The sequence below is a fragment of the Vigna umbellata genome, chromosome 6 (assembly GCF_029865625.1).
Source record: "Vigna umbellata cultivar VRB3 chromosome 6, Vumbellata_1.0, whole genome shotgun sequence".
Classification (NCBI taxonomy): Eukaryota; Viridiplantae; Streptophyta; class Magnoliopsida; order Fabales; family Fabaceae; genus Vigna; species Vigna umbellata.
Genome location: NC_142170.1, coordinates 4,396,725 through 4,421,683, shown reverse-complemented (window position 1 = coordinate 4,421,683; position 24,959 = coordinate 4,396,725). Strand labels below are relative to the sequence as shown.

At 35.6% G+C, this 24,959-nt stretch overlaps 1 protein-coding gene across 2 annotated transcripts; it reads right to left on the bottom strand.

The window, feature by feature from the left end:
• Positions 1-20,943: 20,943 nt before the first annotated feature.
• AAK6 (P-loop containing nucleoside triphosphate hydrolases superfamily protein) lies at positions 20,944-24,130 on the bottom strand. Of its 2 annotated transcripts, XM_047309417.2 has the most exons (5): positions 24,000-24,086; positions 23,468-23,521; positions 22,693-22,902; positions 21,415-21,560; positions 20,944-21,325 (listed from the first exon to the last, which is right to left on the bottom strand). In XM_047309417.2, the coding sequence occupies exons 3-5, from the start codon at positions 22,891-22,893 to the stop codon at positions 21,133-21,135; spliced, it is 540 nt and encodes a 179-aa protein (XP_047165373.1). In that variant the 5' UTR covers positions 22,894-22,902; positions 23,468-23,521; positions 24,000-24,086; the 3' UTR covers positions 20,944-21,132. The 2 variants fall into 2 exon arrangements, with proteins under 2 accessions (XP_047165373.1, XP_047165372.1); XM_047309416.2 differs by lacking the exon at positions 23,468-23,521 and having other exon boundaries at positions 24,000-24,130.
• Positions 24,131-24,959: the final 829 nt, after the last annotated feature.

Below are 24,959 nucleotides of genomic sequence, written 5' to 3'. Positions count from 1 at the left end.
GAATAGGGCATTGGAAGAGTTAGCAAGAACAGTGCGGAATGAAAGGATTATGCCAAAGTATTTTTGGGCAGATGCAGTAGGTACAACATGCTATGTGTTGAACAAAACTGTAATAAGATCAATGTTGAAAGTAACTCCATATGAGCTATTCAAAGGAAGAAAGCCAAATATCTCACATCTAAGGATCTTCGGATGCAAATGTTTTGTACTAAACAATGGAAAGGAAAACCTTGGTAAGTTTGACTCCAAGATTGATGAAGCAATTTTTATAGGATATTCACTTACAAGAAAAGCTTATCGATATACAACAAGAGAACAATGTGTGTTGAAGAATCGTTCACGTTACGTTTGATGAGTATGTTGAAATCGTTGTTAATCCTGAACAAACTAGAAAATCTATAGAAGTTGACAACTTTGCTGGAGAAGAGGAAGAAAATGAGGAAATTCCAGAAGAAGAGAACTCTGAAGATGTAATCGATTCTCCCAAAACAGAATCAGTTAAGGAATGGAAAGTTCCAAAAATGTCTCTACAGGCAACATAATCGGTGATATTACGAGAGGTGTGTCTACAAGAAGGCAACTGAATCAATTCTGCATGAATGTTGCATACGTGTCTAAGATTGAGCCAAAAAGGGTTGAAGATGCTCTTGCAGATGAAAATTTGATGATGGCCATGTAAGAGGAACTAAACCAGTTTAAGAGGAATAATGTATGGAAACTGGTACCAAGAACAGATAACCTGCAAGTCATAGGCACAAAATGGGTTTTCAGAAATAAGATGGATGATTAAGGTGAAATCATAAAAAATAAAGCTAGATTAGTTACAAAAGGCTACTGCCAAGAGGAAGGAATCGATTATGATGAAACATATGCACCTGTGGCTAGACTGGAGGCAATAAGAATTCTTCTTGCTATTGCATCAGTGATGAGTCGTTATTTCTTGAATTATATTTAGTTTATTGCACTTAAATAAACCAGGGAATTGTGTTTAATTGTCTATTATTTCCCCGTTTTTCAAATTCTGCTTAATTTGGTCGGAAATTCGTAATTGTACTAATTTGGGTTTTCTGAGCTGATTAAGTGCATTTCTGGTTGCAGGGAAGTTGTGGAAACATCATCTGGAACATTGGGATATGGCGTGACACACTCAAAGGCTCAACATTTAGTCATTTAGATTCTAATTAAAGTTGTAATTTCGTTTTCTAGAAGCCCTTAATTAGAATTAGGTGTTTTGGACCCTTTTAGGGGCAATTTTGTAAAAAAAAAAAAACCATTTGTAGGACATGTGCCTTTTAAGTTAGGGTTTTTAATTTTTTGTGTGGACCCTACCCTTATTAAAAGGTGACACACGGCCTTTATGGGTTCAGCTGCCACACTCTTTTGCTTGATTTTTTTGAACATTTCGAGATATGGGATGAATGAGAGGAAGACACGTTCTGTTGGAAGAGAGCTCATGTTCGTCCAGAGAGTAGTACACGGACGTAGAGATGGAGAGATGGATCACGGCTGAATGGAGAGTTCACATCCAGCGTTGAAGCAGCACACGGTGCCTTGAGAGAGCCCTTAGTTCTCCATTCCAGCAGCACCAGGGATTTGGTTCTTTTTCTTTCTTTCTTTTCATATATATTGTATTCAAGCTTGGATGGTTGTTAAATTACAAAGTGAAAGAGTTGTTTGCTGGGAAATTAATTTCATTGAACCACTGGTTGGCAGCTGGAATTAATGCAACAAGTAAGCTAATAAATTAAAAGCACAAACAATGTCACATCTTCTTCACGTGGCTTCACACCGTTGGTGCCTCCTGCTACCATTCCCCCAAGCCGAGACAACACCACTTCTTCCTCCTACGTGCTCTCCTCTCTCATCCATTCTCGGGCAGCACAAATTAAAAGAAAGAAAGAAAACTCCAAAATGTTGGATCACCGTTTTCTACTTCAGCATAAATGAATGTCCATTTTCTCAAAGAAAAATGAATCACCAGACCGTGCACCACTCAAATGACTCATCCCCTTGTGCTCTCAACTATCAAAATCACCCGTAACCTTCCATATCTCAATCTCCGTTCTTCCTCTCTTTTTTTTTTCTACTGTGGCGGCTGGTCACTTAAAACCTCATGTGCCCTCTTTTCCTGACCCGTGTTGCTGCTGTCCGCGTGGTGGATTTCCGTGTGCACCTCTCCATGAAGAATGAACGTTGTTGCTGCTGGAAAATGAATGAATGTGGCTGCTTCTCATGTGGGCCGCTGTGTGGAGTGTGTACATCCAGCAAATACCGTGTGCACCTCCCTTCCAACACTGGACAGCATCTTCTTATTTTCCTGTGGGCCGTATACGTGTGCTGATGGTGGAACGCGTATCTTCATGTGTGGGTCGCGTGCGTGGAGTGTGCTGAAGCTGGAAAATGAACCGTGAGCGTGGATCTCTCTCTCGGTGGCTGCTGCGTGAAGGCTGCTTCTTTGGACACCCCCTTTGCTTTGCTGGATGCACTTCCAAATGGGACTGTGAGTGCTGGATGCTCTGCTGGACTTGGACGCGTGGCTGCTCCAATTGCTGGATGAGGTGTGGGCCGTGATGTGCATGTGGCTGCTTTTTTTCCTAAGCCAAAGAAAATTTCTCCAATGCAAGGTGGTGGCTCCCTTCTCCATAACATGTGCTGGATGCTTGCCAAATTGAATTTGCCATGGATCCTCTCTTCTTTCACGTGGCAGCTATTCCCTCATGTGTGCCAACTCCTCTTTCCTTCAAACAATTGCTTCTTTCCATTTTCACGTAAGCTTCAAAGTGGTGGCCCCTCTATTATGTGCTTCCTCCAAAACGTATTGCTTAAGGCCGTGAGTGCCTCCCAAGCTGTTGGATTCCTTGTTTAAGAGTGTTGGGAGGTTTTAGCACTGTCCAATGATCAATTCCAGCCACCACAATTACTAAACAGCAAGCAAACAATGCAAACAGATTAGAAATCACTCAAACAATAATATCACTGGACTGACATATGAGAGTAACATAAATATTGGGAACAGCACAGAACGAATTTGAACAAAGTAAAAACTATACGTTAAAATAGACATCCAGACGAAACTATGAAAAAAAAATTGCATGGAAAACGGATAAGAATTGAACTCAAACGAAGACACACAAGTTGACACAACATTCACGCGGCAACCAACGAAAATAAAAATCGCTAAGATGCATTGGCTCAATTGCCATTTCTCATTTAGCTTTCAAATGTCCCAAAAAGTTATCCAAAATTTTCCCGTAATTAATAATGCAAAATAATAAGCTCAGATAATTCAAATTAGTTAAAATAAGAATTTCCGATCAAATTAAGCACAATTAGGAAAAACAGGAAAATACCGGACGTTTAAGCATAATTCCCCGACTAATTCTAGCACATTAAACTAAGTGAAGTGAGGAAAATATTGGTTCATCAACCACCATTAACATTTTTCAATGTTCATAATTTCTTTTCCTTGTACCTTGTTGCCGTGGTGAGTGTGTGGTGTTCCAGAAGTCATGTCCAAAGGAAAAACGTTGGTGTGCATTAGAAGGTAGATGCCGGAAACGTTGAATTAATTAGGAAGCAGCACTAGTCTTCAATTAATTCCTTTTGAAAAGCATGAAGCTAGAATAGGACGGTGATTTTGTTGGAAGGAACGTTCCAGCTTTTCTTTTGTGTTCATGGAATGAGAAATAGATTAAGAGAGACTGTAGGATGATGGGACGGACCAATGGCAGCATTCATTCCTTTATTTGTTAGAATAAAGAGGCTATGGGGGTAAGGTACTTGGGCGGTACTTAAGTTGAGAAAAGAAGTTTAATTGATTGCTTGGGAAAGCACCGTCCTTGTTGGAAGAAGGAGAATGTCTCCCTTTAATTCTTATCCCATTTGAGCATGCACATGGGACACCTTGAAGGAGGCACGGTTTACATGGTAGAAGCAATTCCAATTCACTTTTTGCTGGAGATGAGTCACGTGAATGATAGATAAACTTTAGAATATTTTATATTATATGTTCAATTGGAAGGGTTTGCACGTCTGTGGAGAAGTAAAATGCCAATTGCTTTTCATTTAGGAAAAAGACAAGAAGTAGTAAGAGTATGGAATGGTAAGCACATGAATTACTTGGAAAATAAAATTGAATTGGATGTTGGAAGGCCACGGTTTTTGAAGAACCTATTTCCATTTTTATTTATTTTTTCTTTTGAATGAAACACATGGAAGCTCAACATGTCACGGCAATTGCAATTGCAATTTCAATTTCTTATGGTAGATGCACAAGGGTCACGGTTAATGGTAGTAGAAAAGTTTTATTTTCTTTCATTTATTTTGCCTTAGAATATTTTGCATTATGGGTTGAAATGCTTTTCTTCTTTTCAATGGTGAATGTGTGGGATAGATGACATAATTATGCATTTAATGTTTTAGCTTAAGTGTTACATTTTTACCGCTTGAATTGTAATTGGATATTTATCTGTTGTAATTTCCATTTTAATGCTTTCATTTATATTCGGTTGTGTTTAATTTTCATTTTTAATTTCTTCATTTGCATTCACAAACCTTTCACAACCCCCCCCACTACGTGTTTGACCTAAGCCTCGAACCACATTTGGTCCTTGAGACACAACCTAGGAGTCACTTCCTAGCATTATACTGCATTTATTTGCACATCAAATTTGATGGGCCGTGACAGCCCGCATCAATCAGTGATGAAATTCAAGTTATATCAAATGGATGTCAAAAGTGCATTCCTAAATGGATATATTAAAGAGGAAGTTTATGTGGAACAACCACCAGGATTTGAGGATTTTGAACATTTTGACTTTGTCTTCAAGCTCAAAAAGGCTTTGTATGGGTTGAAGCAAGCGCCAAGGTCATGGTATAAGCGCCTAAGTGAGTTTCTGGTAAAGAAGGGATTCTCCAGGGGTAAAGTTGACTCAACTCTCTTCATTAGAAGTTCCAATAAAGATAAATTGTATGTTCAAATTTATGTTGATGACATTATCTTCGGATCAACTAATCCTACTTTGTGCAAAGAATTTTTCAAGACTATGCAGGATGAGTTTGAGATGTCCATGATGGGAGAGCTTACTTACTTTCCTTGTCTTTAAGTCAAGCAAGCTAAAAATGGCATTTTCATTCACCAATCCAAGTACTGTACTGATCTGTTGAAGAAATTCAAAATGTTGGATTGCAAGGAAGCTGCAACTCCCATGGCTACAAACTGCTACCTAGATCTTGATGAAGCTGGTAAGGACGTTGATCAAAAGATGTACAGAGGTATGATCGGATCTTTGTTATATCTAACTGCCAGTAGACCTGACATCATGCATAATGTATGTCTTTGTGCTAAATTTCAGTCTTCACCTAAAGAATCACACCTAACTGCTATAAAACGAATTTTGAAATATCTTAAAGGAACCAAAAGTCTTGGACTGTGGTATCCAAAAGGTACAAATATTTTTCTTGAAGGTTATAGTGATTATGACTTTGAAGGTTGTAAGCTAGATAGAAAGAGCACTAGCGACACTTGTCATCTACTTGGATCTTCTTTAGTCTCTTGGCATTCAAAGAAACAAGCTTGTGTGACATTATTAACGAATACATAGCAGCTGGTAGCTATTATGCTCAGTCTCTTTGGATCAAGAGCCAACTAGAAGATTACGGTATATCACTAGATCACATTATCTTAAAATGTGATAACTAAAGTGCAATAAATTTGACTAAAAATCTTGTTCTTCATTTGAAAACTAAGCATATTGAAACAAGGCATCACTTCATACGAGACCACATCCTCAAGGGTCAAATTAAGGTCGAATATGTAGATACCTTACATCAATGGGTTGATATTTACAAAACCGTTGAACAAAGAAAGGTTTTATACTATTCGAAATGAACTAGGAATCTTAAATGATAATAGTATAAAGTAGTGATCTATATCTGATTAAAGTCGATTGTGTTGTGTATGAAGTTGAATGCTTTACTGTTTACTATTGCATTCATACATTTACACACACAGATTATACCTGTAATAATTCATGTATTACAATGATTCTAAAATGCTTGATCTGGAAAAGATCTTGAAAGGTTTTGCAGGAACATTGCTTTTGGATGAACAACTGGAGATTAACTGAAATGGAAAACAATGAAGTCGATTGCAATTGGGGATCAATCGATTACTTTTTAACAGGGTTATAAATTCCATGATTTGGAATTTGGCTATTCTGTTTATTGATCACATATTATTAATTGTTTCTTTTTCAATATATCTTTGTTTTATAATTGATTGAAATTACTTGAGATAATATTGAGATTATTGATTGATATTGTATCTACTCTTCATTGATGTGTTTGCACAATTTTTGTCATGATACAATACTGTCACATGATACAAAACTGCATTGTGCATTTGGGTTTTGATTATAAAACATGCTAATGGCAGGGGGAGTATTGCATATGATCTTAGATAATTTTACATGCCTACACTTTAGGGGGATATTATATCTTTATCATGTGATTATATGTGACAGGGGGAGCGTCATTGTTTGATTAATATGATTTACTAATGCATCTCTGAATAACTGTTTGTCAGCATATAATTATCATAAGGCATACCTTTTTTGCTAACGCACAAAGGAGGAGAATGCTGGGAGAATACTCTGATATTCTTTTTGAGATCTGAAATACATTTTGTTTGCTCTGATATACTTTGATATGTTCTTATATGAATTGATATGTCTTTTGCTCTGAATAAAAAATGAGAATATTTCAACGTTTGCTCTGATACATTTTGATCATTTGCTGATCATTTGCTCTGGTACATTTTGATATGATATGATTTGATGTTTACAATATGGTTGTTTATTAATCATGGTTGTGCATCATCAAAAAAGGGGGAGATTGTTGAGATTGTTGATAGGGGGAGCATTGGTTTAGCTAACCCTAAAATCTTAGAGCTTCTGGTTTTTTATGATGACAACACATAATTAATAATACATGTGTTGTTTATATGTTACATGTTCATAGCTTTCATGTTTATGATTATTTGAGAACATGTTTGTGTTGATTCTGTCATTGCTGCAATTCACTATGTTCTACATGAAATCTTACCTGTGAATGCATGGCATATATTTTAGAAAAGGAAAACCACATGCATTTTTGTTGAACTTATAATATGTGGCAAAGCAACAGTTTTCAAAATGTGCTGTGAGAATTTTGAAGAGAAAGTTTTTCAAAACATTGTTTAACTGTGTTGTATAGTCGATTACATGCAACCTGCATTCGACTAAGTCTGTTACAGTTTTGAAATTCTTTTAATGCTTGAATTAAATGTTACAACGACTATATTTTTAAATATGTTGACCAAGCATTTATTGTAATTCGACTGCATTAATTGTCCATTCAATTAACTGCATTTATTGTTGCTAACTGCTTTGACTGAAGTGTTGTATTTGACTGCATTAGTAGCTAAGTCGACTTGAGAGCGTCAAAGTTGTGAAAAACTAGAAATAGACGCGAATTTGAATTCTGTAAGAACTTTTGTGAATTCTAATATTTTCATATTCATTACAGATTATTGCTATCTTACAGAACGTGGAAAAGCTCCAAGAATCAAAGAAGAAGACCATGGTGATCATCTCTTGTGATTTCTTGAAGAGCAAGATTGTTGTGCTTTAAAAGAGTTGATCAAATCTGCACAGAGAGGTGTTTACTGAAAGATCAGAGTTGACAATCTAATGAAGATTGGGTTGCTTCCCTATTGTGATTACAGGAAGAAGAGTGTGCTACGTTCTTGACTTTGAGGGGTTTCTCAAATGGTTGAAGATAGCAGGAGAGGGGACATCTTGCTGCTAGTCTTTGTGTGTTGTATGCCTATATTTTGATTAGAGGGTTAGAGAGGTGTTTTATATTTTTGACGTGGAGGTCTCTATAAAAGCCTTGTTGTAAAAACCTTGATCATTATAGTGCATTTGCTTCCTGTGGCGGAAGGACACTAGATGTAGGCTTGGCCAAACCAGTATAAAAACCTAATGTTTGATTTTTCTATCCCTACTCAGTTACATTTAGTCGACTTTATTTTTCATGCATTCGACTATATTCCACTTCACTACAAAGTCTTTTTCCTTGCATTTCAAGAAATCTTTTAAAGGCATCTTGTTTGCGAAAAAGATTTAAAGAAAACATGATTTTGTATTTCACCAATTCACCCCCCTCTTGGTGTTGAAAACTAAGCCATTCTATTTTCAACAATATTCATCATGGTATCATAGCTATGTTAGAGCATATTCTGGCGATATTTGTTATTTTTTGGACATGTTGTTCTACCCACTATCGGAAAATCCATTAATGTCTAGTCTCACACTCGAGATGATGTCTATACCTCGGCGTGAGGGGGGTGTTTTGGAAGTCCCACATCGACTAAAGATAAGGCCAATTTATAATATATAAGTGGGTGTAAAGCTCACCTTACGAGCCGGTTTTGTGGGATTGAGCTAGGCTTAAAGTCCACTTCTTAACTTGGTCTCAGAGCGGGTCAATCCCGCTCTGGTTTCTGTCTCACCGGTGTCGTTGTTCGTCGGCCGTCGGCCACCGTCACCGTTCGTCAATCGATGGCCGCTGTCTCCCATCCGTCGGTCGTCCATCACCACTTGCCATCCACTATTGTTGTCGTTACAGTTATGTCCGTCTAAATCCTTAGGGTTTTCTTGTTCCTTGTATCACTCAAATAATTTAAGGGTATTACTACTAGTAAAAACTAAATTAATTTGATATCTAATATAAACAACCAAACTTTATTTCAATTCAACCAAAGTACGGTTCCAAAATTCCAAACTTTAAAAAATATAGTCTTTGCCACACTTAACATAAATTCGAAATTAAACTTACAAGTGTTACACAACATATTTTTCCAACACAAATTTATAATTTTTACAAAAATCCCTGAAAGTTTTTCCCAGCATGTCTCTCATCATCTCTAAGCTTTTTCAACCGCATCTGCAAAATTATTTGTTCACGTATAACATGAGTTATACGATCATAGCACAAACAAATAAGAGTAAGCTAACCATAACATGCAATCATTAAACTTATTTATAATATATAATTCAATCATGTATTAACACAATTATCCCGATGTCATTAATTCATTTTTCCTTAACTTCTTCAAAATCATCCTTCTCATTTTCATAAACCTTACAAGTATATTATGCTTACTCACGAAGCCTTTGGTCAGACCGCTCTCTGTCTGCTTCCTTAAGCCATACCCATATACTATGTTTTACTTTCTGAAGCTTTATGCTCAAACCGCTCTCTGCCTGCTTCTATAAGACTTATGAGTAATATGTTTATGTCAAAGCCTTATGGTCAGACCACTATCTCTGCCTGCTTTCATAAACCAAATATGAGTTACTCTACTCATATCAAGGTCTCATGGTATAAACCAAATATACTACTCCTGGTAGTAAACATCATTTCATAATTAATGATTTCTTATATTCACCCCAACATTTCCTAACATCAACAAATCATATCTTCTCATCCACCCAAGTCAATCATGTTCGTTCTCTAATTATAAATTGATAATAACCCATTTTTGTGTCAATATCCAAAATAAAATAAACATATTGCCATATATCATACTCTTTTTATAATCTCATCTTTTCCATAACTAGTACAAACTCAACATAATTTCACCAATCAAAGGTTATAGATCGACCAATTTTTTTTACGACGTTACATAAAAAATTGTTCTTAGTACAAGTTTCACGTTTAGGATATAAACTGATAAATTGAATCATAATTTACTAGAATCTTGGATAAAAGTTTTAGTTCGATCTAACCATTAATAAAGTGAAAATTTGAAATTTTGCATCCCTAATTCAGGAACATAAAATTGAGATTTTTAATAAACACCACTTAGTTTTAAAAAAAATGGAACAGTCAAAATACATCAACATGTCTTAGAAACAACATATCTAAATTTTAGGTTAATCTATTGGTTAACTAGGTAGAGATTCAGATTTATACAATTCGAAAACATTATTCAGTTGGGTTGTCGACTCTATCAAAATTGCGAAATTAAGTCCTCTAAATACAGACATCCTGTTATAAATCCGAGTGGTCAAAATATAGTAATATATTTATGGAATCATTTATCAAAATTTCCAACTTAATCTATCTGCAAAAGAAGGGGAAATTTAGATTTTTCCGATATAAGTTAGAGATAGAAATAAAGGGATGGTCATTCTACCCAAAATTATAATATTATTTACTCTAAGTACAATTCTCAAATTAAAGATTATGATGGTCAAAGTTAATTTCTATGTCTTATAAGTTAATTCTCAAATTAAAGTTTTACTAAGATAGCTTAGAAAAAAAAAACATGATCAAAATTTTAAATTTCACAATTTGATTGTGTATTTACCCCCACAATTTTATAGTTTACTTATTCAACATAATAAAATGTATTCATCACAGACTTCATACAAAATGAATATATCACAAAATAAATTAATAATAATAAAATATCACAATATAATCGTTCTGGGGAATTAAGAAGTTGAATCTGGCATAGCCGGTTAGACAACTTCTTATCCTTCTAGAAAAATGCAAGAGAAAAAAAAACAAAATAAAAATCCTGGGGAAACAAGAAGTTCAATCTGGTATAGCCGGTTAGACAACTTCTTATCCTTCCAGAAAAATGTAAGACAAAAAGAAACACAATAAAAGTCATGGGGAAACAAGAAGTTGAGTCTGGCATAGCCAGTTAGACAACTTCTTATCCTTCTAGAAAAATGCAAGAGAAAAAGAAACACAATAACAGTTCTGGGAAACAAGAAGTTGAATCTAGCAAAGCCGGTTAGACAACTTCTTATCCTTCTAAAAAATGCAAGAGAAAAAAAACACAATAAAAGTTACGGGGAAACGAGAAGTTGAATCTGGCACAGCCGGTTAGACAACTTCTTATACTTCCAGAAAATGCAAGAGAAAAAGAAACACAATAAAAGTTATGGGGAAACAAGAAGTTGAATCTGGCAAAGTCGGTTAGACAATTTCTTATCCTTCCAGAAAAATGCAACAGAAGCATAATATCATTCTAAATCCATAAAGAGAATCAAAATTCTAAAAATATTCAAGATTTCAGATCATACAAAAAACAAAAGACTTAAGGTTAGCTCCCCTTACCTGATTCCCGCTCCTTCCTGGATGAAGAACACCTCTTCAGAAGCTCTTGCTACCTTCTCTACAACTCAGATTCTAGTCCTAATATCCCTTATTTTCGATGAAGATCTTGCTCAATTTCACTCTCCTTCATCCAAAACTTCATTTCTCACCGCTATTTATAGTTGAAGTTAGGGTTACTGTAGCAGTACTGTAGCTGTACTATATTTTACTATAGCAGTACTATAATTCACTATAGTAGTATTGTAACTTGTACTACATTTTTCTTGTAGCAACACATGATTCACGAGGTATTTTTACTGTAGCACTGTACATTTTCACTATAGCACTATATGTATTTTATTGTAGCATTATACATAAAATTATTTTTTTTATTTTAAAAAAATCTAGTATCTTAATTACAACTATTCTCAAGGGTCTTACAATCTCCTCAACAACAAAAATTTTCGCCCTAAAAAATTTGCTATTTTAACAAAAGAGATATGTATATTCTTTTATCATAAATTCCTCTAATTCCCAAGTCATTGCCTGTGTGTCTTCATTCCAAAGTACCTTTACCGTGGGAATATCCTTTCCTCTTAGCTTTTTCATTTGAACATCTAGTACTCGTAATGGTCCAACCTCCATTGTTAAGTTCTCCTTGACCTGAATTTCATCAACTTCCAACACATGCTTTGGATCTGGAATATACTTCCTCAGTTGAGATACATGAAAAATGTTATGCAAATTTGCCAATCGAGGCGGTAATGCTATCTCATAAGCCACTGTCCCAATCTTTTTGAGAATCTGATACGGTCCAAGAAATTTTGGTGTCAGCTTCCTCATCTTGATAGCTCTCCCGACTCCTGTAGTTGTTGTTACTCGTAAGAATACATGATCTCCTACCTCAAATTCTAACGGTCTTCTCCTTTTTTCGGCATATGACTTTTGTCTACTTTGAGTTGCTTTCATCCGATCTTGGATTAATTTTATCTTTTTTGTGGTCCGTTGAATAACTCTGGTCCTACTGTCAATGGTTCCCCATCTTGAAACCAACATAACAATGTTCTAAATCTTCTTCCATATAAAGCTTCATATGGCGCCATACCAATATTGGAATGATAACTATTGTTGTAAGTAAATTCTACTAATAGCAGTATCTCATTCCAACTTCTGAGATGATCCAATACACAAGTTCTTAGCAATCCTCCAAAGACTGAATAGTTCTTTCTGTTTGACCATCAGTTTGAGGGTGATAAGCTGAACTCATCCTCAACTGTGTTCCTAGAGAATTTTGTAGCGTCTGCCAAAACCTTGAAGTAAACCTTGGATCTCTGTCTGACACAATGCTTGTAGATATGCCATGCAACCTCACTACTTCCCCGATGTATAACACTGTCATCTTTTCTAGTGACATACATTGATTAATGGGTAAAAAGTGAGCACTCTTGGTTAGTCTATAACCGATAACCCAAATAGAATCGTGACCTTTTGATGATTTTGGTAAATGTGTTACAAAGTCCTTCGAGATACTGTCCCACTTCCATTGAGGAATGTCTAACTATTATAACATCCCTCCTGGTTTTTGATGCTCCACTTTTGCCTTTTGACACATCGAGCAAGCTGCTACAAACTCTGCCACATCCCTCTTCATACCATTTCACCAAAACGACTCCTTCAGGTCCTTATACATCTTAGTCATACCTGGATGTATGCTAAGACGACTTTTATGACCTTCTTCCAAAATTAAACATTTCAACGTCTTTGCATGTATACACACTTTTTTCTTAAATCAAAGAATGCCATCTTTAGTTAGAACGAACTCATGGGCTTGATCGGTGCCCAACAACTTGATCTTTTTCTGCAACTCTTGATCCATTGACTGCTCAACCTTCACTTGTTCTAAGAAGTCACTAGTGATTGCCAAATGACCACACCATATATGATCTGGGGTCAACTGCAACCCCAAGTTCATATGACATAACTTTTCTATCAGTTCTAATTCCTCACCATTAGTGTTGTTATCTGAGCCTGTCTCCTACTCAATGCATCTGCCACCACATTGGCTTTTCCTGGGTGTATAAAACCTCGAAGTCATAGTTTTTCATATATTCCATCCATCTTCTTTGTCGCATGTTCAACTCCTTTTGGTCAAATAAGTACTTTATACTCTTATGGTCACTAAAAACTTGGAAACTTGCCCTATAGAGGTAGTGTCTCCATGTCTTTAATGCAAATACCACTGCTGCAAGTTCTATGTTATGCGTTGGGTAGTTCTTCTCATGCGCCTTTAGCTACATAGATGCATAAGCCACTGGTCTTCTTTCTTGCATCAGAATGCACCCTAATCCTTGGTATGACGCATCACAATACACCTCAAAAGATTTGTTGGAGTCTGGAATGATTAATACTGGTGTTGACGTTAGTCGTTGCTTCATCTCTTCGAAACTGGCTTCACCCTTGTCAGTCCACACAAATGGTTGATCCTTGCGAGGTAATTGAGTTAGAGGACCCACAATCTTGGAAAACCCTTAGACAAACCGTTGGTAATAACCAGCTAATCCCACAAAGCTTCGTACTTCAGTTATAGTTTTCGGTCGCTCCCACTTTAGCACAACTTCCACTTTTGCTGGATCCACTGAGATTCCTTGAGCAGAAATCACATGACCCAAAAATTGTACTTTCTCCAACCAAAACTCACACTTTGATAGTTTCCCATAGAGTTGATTTTTTCTCAAAATTTCCAGCGCCACCCTCAAGTGTTCTGCATGCTCTTCCTTATTCTTAGAATAAATAAGAATATCGTCTATAAATACTACCACGAACTTATCTAAATATGACCGAAATATTATGTTTATGTAGTCCATAAAAATTGCTGAAGCATTCGTCACACCAAACGACATTACTACGTACTCAAAGTGTCCGTAGCGAGATCTGAAAGTCGTCTTTTGTACATCTTTCGTCTTGACAAGAATCTGGTGGTAACCAGATCTGAGATCAATTTTTGAAAACACCCCTTCGCCTCTCAACTTATCTAATAGATCATCAATTCTTGGCAAAGGATACTTGTTCTTAATTGTAACCTTGTTCAACTATCGATAGTCCATGCACAACCTTGAACTTCCATCCTTCTTCCTTACCAGTAAGACAGGAGCTCCCCATGGAGACACACTTGGACGGGTAAAATTCTTCTCCAAGAGATCTTTGATTTGCTTTTTCAACTCCGCTAATTCGGCAGGAGCCATTCTGTATGGAGCCCTAGACACTGGACCAACTCTTGGCACCAGGTCTATTGTGAAATTGATCTCTTGACTAGGTGGTAAACCTGGTACTTCTTCTGGAAAAACATCAACATATTCTTCTACCACTAGTATCCCGATGATTTGTTCTTCAGTATTCTCTCTTTTCTCTTAAGCTAAGACTACATAACAGGTAGCTCCATCTTTGATATCCTTCGAAACGACTCGAGTTGATCCTAGTTCTAAATCATTCAAATTTAGAAACTCTATCTTTTGTTTCCCGCAGTCAATAAGAACATGATTGGCAGTCAACCAATCCATTCCTAAAATAATGTCTAGATTTTGAAGGGTTAAGCAGATCAAGTTCACTTTGAACTTGCACTCAACCAATCCATTCCTAAAATTTCTGCTTCTATGAGACTTATGAATAATATGTTTATGTCAAAGCCTTATGGTCAGACCACTCTCTGTCTGCTTTCATAAACCTCATGTGTTACTCTGCTGATATCAAGGTCTCATGGTATAAGCCAAATATACTACTCTCGGTAGTAAACATCATTTCATAATTAATGATTTCTTATATTCACCCCAACATTTCCTAACATCAACAAATCATATCTTCTCATCCACCTAACTCAATCATGTTCGTTCTCTAATCATAAATTGATAATAACCCATTTTCGTGTCAATATCCAAAATAAAATAAACATATTGCCAAATATCATACTCTTCTTATAATCTCATATTTTCCATAACTAGTACAAACTCAACATAATTTCACCAATCAAAGGTTATAGATTAGCCAAAAAAATTTTTTTTTTTTATGACATTACATAAAAATTTGTTCTTAGTACAAGTTTCACATTCAGGATCTAAACTGATAAATTGAATCATAACTTACTAGAATCTTGGATAAAAATTTTAGTTCGATCTAACCATTAATAAAGTGGAAATTTGAAATTTTGCATCCGTAATTCAGGAACATAAAATTGAGATCCTTAATAAACACCACTTAGTTTTAAAAAAAAGGGAATAGTCAAAATACATCAACATGTCTTAACAACTACATATCTAAATCTTAGCAACTACATATCACAAAATAAATTAACAATAATAAAATATCACAATATAACCATTCTGGGGAACTAAGAAGTTGAATCCGGCATAGCCGGTTTGACAACTTCTTATCCTTCTAGAAAAATACAAGAAAAAAAAAACACAATAAAAGTCCTGGGGAAACAAGAAATTGAATATGGCATAGCTGGTTAGACTACTTATCCTTCCAGAAAAGTGCAAGAGAATAAGAAACACAATAAAAGTCATGGGGAAACAAGAAGTTGAATCTGGCATAACCAATTAGACAAATTCTTATCCTTCCAGAAAACCTCAAGAGAAAAAGAAAAACAATAACAGTTCTGGGGAAACAAGAAGTTGAATCTGGCAAAGCCAATTAGACAACTTCTTATCCTTCCAGAAAAATGCAAAAGAAAAAAAAACACAATAAAAGTTTTGGGGAAACGAGAAGTTGAATCTGGAAAAGCCGGTTAGACAACTTCTTAACCTTCCAGAAAATGCAAGAGAAAAAGAAACGCAATAAAAGTTCTGGGGAAATAAGAAGTTGAATCTAGCAAAGTCGGTTAGACAAGTTCTTATCCTTCAAGAAAAATGCAACAGAAGCAGAATATCATTATAAATCCATAAAGAGAATCAAAATTCTAAAAATATTCAACATTTCAGTTCATACAAAAAACACAAGACTAAAGGTTAGCTCCCCTTTCCTGATTCTTGTTCCTTCCTAGATGAAGAACACCTCTTCAGAAGCTCTTGCTACCTTCTCTATAACTCATATTCTAGTCCTAATATCCCTTATTTTTTACGAAAGTCTTCCTCAATCTCACTCTCCTTCCTCCAAAACTTTATTTATCACTCCTATTTATAGTTGAAGTTAGGGTTACTGTAGCAATATTGTAGTTGTACTACATTTTACTGTAGCAGTACTACAATTCACTATAGCAGTACTACAATTCACTATAGCAGTACTATAGCTTGTACTACATTTTTCTTGTAGTAGTGTTGTAGCAACACATGATTCACGAGCTATTTTTATTGTAGCACTATACATATTTCACTATAGCACTATACATATTTTACTGTAGCATTATACATAAAATTATTTTTTTTATTTCAAAAAAATCTAGTATCTTAATTACATCTATTTTCAAGGGTCTTACATTCCTCGATGATGCGATTCGTCTTCTTCAGAGATGGCATCTGGTAGTACTCTTTCCTTATCCAAAAGACCATCAATTACCTCCGAGAAGCTCAATGGTAAAAATTATCTATCATGGTCTGCTTTCGTTGAAATGTGGTTCCTTGGCCAAGGGCATTATGACCACCTTGAGCGAGATGGAAGCCACGTGCGTGTTGAAAAAGCTTATTAGTGGAAGCAAGCAAATTTCCAGTTGTGTGCCCTATTATGGCAATCAGTGGAACCCAGACTTCTTTTATCTTTGAGAGCTTTCAAAACTTGTCACTCCTTTCGGAAGAAAGCTCAAAATATCTATGTCAATGATATTCAACGTCTCTATGACACTATAAAAAAGCTTGCATCTCTTAAAATGGTAGACCGTGATATGGTGTCCTTCATGGCTGAAGCCCAATCTGATGTCGAAGAACTCAAGATGTTTTTGGAAATGGACCCATTAGAGGATATAAAAAAGAAATTAGACAAATTTTACATGGTGTGATCCTTCGCAGCCTACATCCCGACTTTGATCACCTTAGAGATCAACTTCTAACCAGTCATGAGGTCCCCTCCATGGAAACATTGACCACTCGCCTTCTGCATGTCCCGGTAACTCAAACTCAGGAAGCACATGAATTAGTGGAATCATTTGTCATGGTTACCACACGAGGAAGAGGAGGACGTGGCATTAGAGGAGGAGGACGAGGAGGACGAGGACGTCCTCAATGCACATACTACAAAAGGATGGGTCACACTCAAGAGAATTGTTACTCCTTACATGGTTTCCCTTCTAAAACCGCCCATATTTCATAGACTGAAACTTCCACTTTAAAGACTGAAACTTCCACTTCTAAGTTCACCGAGGATGAATATCAAGAGTATCTAAGGTTAAAGTCCAATAGCTTGGCACAATCATCTCAATCTTCAAGTACATCAACAGCCTGTGTTTCTAATCCATGGAAGGTCAAAATTCATGGGTAAATAACTCAGGTGTTTTTTTATCACATTTATGGTAATACCTCTTTGTTCTCATCTATTTCCTTTCGAGAAAACCCTCATTTCATAACCCTTGCAAATGGATCTAAAACTTCCTCAAAAGGAGTCAGTCATGTTTCCTTGTCTCCCTCCCTCAATGTCAACCATGTCCTTTTTGTCCCTAATTGTTCTTTTAATTTAATTTCGCTAAGTCAATTGACTAGAATGTTAAATTGTTTAATAATCTTTGATCACAAACTTTTTGTTATACAAGAGCGTGGTTCGAGGAGATAGATTGGAGAAAGATACGAAGCTGACGGATTATACAATTTTGGATCTCGTCCAAGGGTGTCCTGTGTCGCTGCTCCTAATCCTAAAGTGCTACATGATCGACTTGGTCATCCTCATTTGTCCAAATTAAAAAGTGTGTCCTGAACTTAGTGTTCTCCAGACCTTAGAATGTGAGTCATGCCAATTAGGAAAACATGTTAGATCTGTTGGGACAATTGGTATCGATATTGCGCAGCAGAAATAATTAAAACTTAGAGTACGATACGGATTGTTAAAAGCAAAGAGTTTGTTCAATCAATTTAAAAAATGGTTCCTTTAATTTTCTCTTAAACGTTTTATCAAATAGTTGATGTTCAGAAAATGTAAATAGTGTAGGGAATAGAAGAAATCACACAAAGGATTTTTATCCCAGTTTGAATCAAAAGATTCTACGTCTAGTTGTTAATCACTATAAAGAGTGATTAACGATTTCACTAAAAACAGTTTTACAAATTACAATAAAGTGAATAGAATAAGAATGATAAAACCTTCCTTCGACGAACGAACTGGAAGAAAACTTCCTTTGACAAACGAATCGGAAGCAAGCAGCGAACACTTTCCTTCGATAGATGAACCAGAACAGTGCCATAGAAAATCTTCCTTCGACTAACGAACTGGAAGAAAACAACTCTACCAACTTGAAGAGAACCACTCCGACCTTTGACAGATAAAGCGCGAGCTTCTCCTATTTACAAGACTTGACAAGAGCAATGAACTAACACTTGAGAACTTCCTCAGATCACATTGTATTCTCAAATGACTTAAATGATCCCTCTAAGGGTTTTAGAAAACTATATATAGCCCACAGGTCTGAATTTAAAAAGACACAATACAACTGTCAGTGATATTCGATTATGGTAAGTAATAATCGATTATTCAAGTCCGTTACAAGGTTTTCAAAAAAGTGATAATCGATTATTCTGAGGAATAATCGATTATCTGCGAGACTTGAGCAATTCACATCCATACCAGGATAATCGATTATTTCAAGCAATAATCGATTATCTGAGAAAGCAATGGTTTTTCAACAAGGCTCGTGATAATCGATTATTACATCACATAATCGATTATATGCGCAGATATTCTAAAGATAGTAGATTTCTAAGTGTTTACATGTTCAAGGTTATTCCTAATACATTTCCAGTTTACAAAAGTAGTTTTAAATAAATTACATCTTCATTCTTCGAGTTCTTCTCTTGCAGCATCATCAAAATCATTATCTATTAAAATACCAATGCACTTCATTGGTAACAATCTCCCCCTTTTTGATGATGATAAAAAATCATTTGTTTAAAAGCAACTTTGTGTTATCTGCAAAAACAAATTCAAACTCACAACGAAAAAAGTTAGCAGTAACTGTACTATGAATTTGTTCTTCTCCCCCTTTTTGATCAAAAGCAAAAAGACTAAACATCTCCCCCTTAAAAGGTGCTCCCCTCTTTAAAATAATGTATGCACTATATTGGAACAAGAGAGCATTTTATTTAATTTGAGAGAAAGTTTCATACATAGATATTTAGAAGCATCTTACTAATTTAAAACAAAACAAACACAAGCAAACAAACAATAGGCCGAAAGTATAAAATTCTGGACTGGGTGGTCTTTCTAGAGGATGAAGATTGAGATGATTTTCAATGTTCCCAAGACGTGTGTCAAAGTCGTTAAACTGGTCAATCACATGTTCCCAAAACCCTACCGAAAAGAGGTAATTGGAAGAGATTTAAAAGTACATTACAGTGTGCGTCTCATTAGAGCTGCAAAGAGGCACGACACGGGGATGTAGTATGAGGAAAAGAAGCAAAACATAATCATAAAACCTAATTTAAACTAAGGATAAAGATGTAATTTCAACTTTTAAGCGATTAGTGGGTACACATGGGTCGGGTATTAAAAAACCCGCTACTCGCGGGTACCTATTACCTACAGGTACCAACTATCCATAACGGGTTTAATCTGCGGATACACGCGGGCACGGGTTTTTTGCCATCCCTACATACAATGCCTTTTTTCAGTTTATACACAGAAAATTTGAAATCTTCAAATCCAGGAGGCTGACTAACATATACCTCCTATTTTATAAAACCATTCAAAAATGCACTTTTTACATCCATTTGATATAGTTTGAATTTCATCAATGATGCATAAGCAAGTACAAGTCTAATTGCTTCTAACTTGGCTATTAGGGCATAGGTTTCATCATAATATATAGCTTCTTCTTAACAGTATCCCTTTGCAATTAGTCTTGCTTTATTCTTTGTGATATTTCCATCTTCATCAAGCTTGTTTCTGAAAACCCATTTTGTTCCTATGACTTGATAGTCTTCTTTTCTAGGAATGAGTTCTCTAACATCATTCCTTTCAAATTGATTTACCTTTTCTTGCATAGCAACGCACCACTTATCATCTTGAGGAACTTATTTTATATTCTTGGGTTATATCTCAGATACAAAATACCCAATCTATTTTATTAAAACTTGTCCCAAACAATGATTTTTTATCTTTTTTATTTGTACACAATTTACAATTTTACCATTCGTGTGATTTGACACAACTCTTCACTTCATTTAAAAAATTAGAATGTACAATACTTCACTTCGTCTTTCATTATTTTATTCTCATCTCATCTTCGTCAGCCTAACAAGCACTACCACAACAACACTAATCGTCTCACTACACAATCCGACGTAATCAACACAACACTTCGTTTAAGGCGATTATTATTTTCCTTTCTCCCTACACAATCCAACATAATTAAAAAAACTGGAACACACCCACAACACAACACTTCGTTTAAGGTGAGTATTATTTTCCTTCCTCGACCGCATCAGCCCAACATCAGAAGGCAGTCCAAAAAGCAAAAATAAAAATTCAAAACATTTACATTTTGGATGACAAAAAAATAAAATAAAAACTGACTGGACGGACAGGCAGGTCTGGCCAGACTAGCCGGCTATTGCATCGAGTTTAATTAAACATCGCTACACTAATTGAAACCTAGGATCACAACTCAGCAAAATTATCCTTTCAATTGTCAAATTTAAAACCCATAACTTAAATGCCTTGGATACACGCCATACCAAAATTTGTAAGAAAATTTAACCACACTGCAGATCTGCTACCGGTAGCAGTTCATCATGACATTTCACCACACTCATGCAAAAAGGCTATATACAAACTACTATAATTTTGTTAAGATTGTGAGGGTAAAGACCAATTTCTGACCCAATCTGTCAGAGTTGCAACATTTCTACTAATGTCATCGATATTATCACTCTTCAATGCAATCACTTTCTCCTCCGAGTAACTATCTTTAGCCTCCTCCAGCAGAACTTGGAAGATTTCACATTCAATGTTGTTTGAAAGCTTTGAATCTTTGTACCCCCTGTTACATATACGGGAAAAAGTTTATAATGAAACCAACAATAGTGTAGCAAAATCAACATCCAATAACAGAAACAAGTGCTTTCATACCTCCTACTCAAACGGTCATACAAAATGGTATTATCAGTTTGAAGTACAACTACACAATCAAACCATCGCTCAGGAAAGAAATCACAGCCATGGTAATCCACAATGTTTCCGCCTTCTTCCATTACATCCTCAAGTTCATCACAGACCTACAGAAACCATGTAAAATTATAAAACCTATAAATCAAACAACAAACACATGTCAAGAATCGCATAAATGATGAAAAATAATATTAAAATTATTTCATCTGATCCAACATAACACAAACCAAATACAGGCTTCGTCAAACTAAAGTATCTCCACACAATTGTTCTTAATAATAGAAAATAAAGAAGCTTCCATTTTCTTTTGGTAATGAAGAGCCCCAAGAAATTACAACCAAATGTACATAATCAATAGTATAAATAAACAACTAAAGTCAAGGAAAATTCAGAAGAAAAAATAGATTCAGTTTGTACTACTGGAAGTTCAGCACATTTATGCACTGTAGTAATAATTTCAAGATTTGTTATCAAGAAGAGAAAGGTACAAGGACAGCTAAAGGGATTAGACACTAGGGGAGTAAGAATAAATGGCAAGGATATGTTGCTCCGCAGATGGCATCTACAAAGTGTAGAATTTGGAACACTCACACTTCAGGATGTTACTTTGACTAAAGAGTTGAGCAAAAAAGTTTCAACTTTTCTCAGTACCTTGGACCCCAATCTCGTTATCAGTGATCTCCAAGAGATATTAAAAACTGATTCAGGAATATTGTACCATTAAGTAGCATGAACCTTTGCTAATTGCTACAATGGAATCATGACGTACAGAGAGATAGTCTCCAGTTCAATGTTCAATATATCTGCCACCCCAATCTTGTTATTAGTGATCTCCAAGAGATATTAAAAACTGATTCAGGAATATTGTACCATTAAGTAGCATGAACCTTTGCTAATTGCTACATTGGAATCATGACGTACAGAGAGATAGTCTCCAGTTCAATGTTCAATATATCTGCCACCGCAAGTTTTGACAAGGATCATCACTTTATTATAGTTTAGAATCTAATGACCTACTAACAACACCTTCAAACAAAATACACTTATAAGAACATTTCAAAATATTTTAGGCTATTCAAAATTGAAATGAGTAAAATAAGATTGTATTTGCCAACTTAAATAAATGTCGAGTAAATTATTTTCTAGCTTTGCACTTTACAAGTTTCCTTCCTTTAGGAGAGCTAAATAGCAAACAAAAGCCTACATAAATGGTTGTAAACATATAAATTGGCAGCTTACCAAGTCTTCATTAAGAACGTAACAATCAAGCTCCTCATCCCAACCATCATGCAAGTTCTTTTCTTTGACTAATTCTCCAATATTGATGTGGCAGAGTTGGGTGGCTTCCGCTAGAGTAGTGCACATGGTTGTCTTTCCAGTCCCCGGTGTTCCAGTCACCAGAATGTTTGGATTCTTCCTCTTACCATTTTCTAGCACCATGACTGCAACCTACATCAACAAGTAGACACTCTCACTGTTTCACATATAAAAATATCCTGGGACTTTTGGTAAATGTTACAACAAAATATAATTATCATCATCAAAATAAATTGTTAGGTTTTGGTGCCATTGTGAAAGAGAAACTACACTTATGTACAAGGCTATTTTCAAATTTATTCTTCAATTAAATCTCTACTGCAAGGCCATTGTTTTTTTTTTCAATCCGTGGTATCTCCCCGCTTGCTAGGGCAAGGCAGCATACATCTCACCTCACCAGGTGGGAACCTTACGCGCTACGTCACACATTTGTTCTGCTTCAGTTTCTCTTATCATTTTAAGGCAATTTAAAGTCTACCTACTGAAAACATAAAGAGTACTACTTTTAAAAGAAAAGAAAAATTAAATGGTTGAATAAGACAGTTCTTCACCACGGCATAACCATAGTTCCAAGGAGGGAAATTACAAGACCCTTTATAACTTCTTTAGAATCAGGTTTTGGATATCCAAGCTCAGCCATAAAACATGCAGCAATTGTGAATACAAGAAATGCAATCAAGATTTCGAGTTTCCTAACCTGTCCAACCACAATACAAAAAGGGCTCGTGTTGTTTTTATAAAAATTTCTCCGCTGTAAGTTAGAACCAACACAAAAAAAAAATGATACATCAAAAGCACAGAAGTACATTTACGTTTACAAAAGACCACCATGCCACCATCAAGCAAAAAAACTGTCAACTATCAACAAAATCACTAGTCTTATGAACAGAAACAGTATGTTCCATTGAAACCACCTAACAACAACAATCTTTACCAAATACCACAGTAAGTACGAGGCGTTCAAAGAATCATAATTCAACGGACCCCAAGCACAACTTCAATGACTCGTCCATTATTCTTATAATGTTCAATCCTAAACCGGAAAGTGCTCAAAGAAATAAAAGAAACAGAAACTAAACCCAAGAACTTAGGGCGAATCAAAATGAATGAAGAAATTAGGGTCAATCCAAGAACTAGGGCGAATTGAATTGAGTTAGGAAATTAGGGTCAGTCCAAAAAGTAGGGCTAATCGCATTGAAGAAATTAGGGCCAATAAAAGAGAAACGAACCTCTCTCGTAGGCGAGGTTCGCCGCCGTCGACTAAAACAGCAGTGGGTGTGGTAAACGTAGTCGGTGATGAGAAGGTTAACGTCGTGCGTAGCAGCGTGGTTCGTGGGTTTAGCAAACTCGCTAAGAATAAGTAAAACGGGTTGCGGGTTGGTCCACCCAAACTCGCTTATTGGACCCGCCAGGTTGTGGGTTCTTTTGGGTCGGGCTGCAACGGTTTCACGGTTCAATCTTCTAATCCGGTCCACTTTTTTTAAGTCGGATTAGCAGGCCGCCAACGAGCTAGATCCGATTTGCCATTCTTATTTAACAACATTCTATAAATTTAAAATAGAAACTTGAATTTTCAGTTTTATTTTTTTATACGGATGTTAGTAATCACATATAAAAGGCATGAAAAAAAGCTTAGTATTCATCTTTACCATATTATTATTCAATTGTCTGGATAAAAGTGTTATAGAAAACTATGTATAACAAGTGAATATTATAATCAAACCATAATAAAAATATATAATTTCTGTCATGGTTTTGAAACTATTGGAATATCATAACAAGTGCGTATTTGAAGATTAAGGAAGTTATCATTTCCATAAATATCAATGTTATAACTAGTGGTGTCAAAATGGGTTAAAACAGCATATTAATCCGAGTCATCATAGGTTTGGATTGGGTTGGGTTTGAAAAAAAAATGAAATTCTTTTATACGAGTCAATTTTTAACCTGATTCATCGGGTTGAACCCGTGGTGAGCCGAGTTGGCTCACCAACCCACCTAGTTTAATTTAATTATTTATTGTTTTGTATTTCAATATTATTAGTTAACCTTTGTTTATTGTATTGTAAATGGTAATAATGAAAAAAAAAAGTTTCAGGAGAATAAAATATTATAAATTTATTCATTCAATACTCTAATCTTATTACTAATATTATCAATATTATAACTTATTTATTCGCATTTTTGGA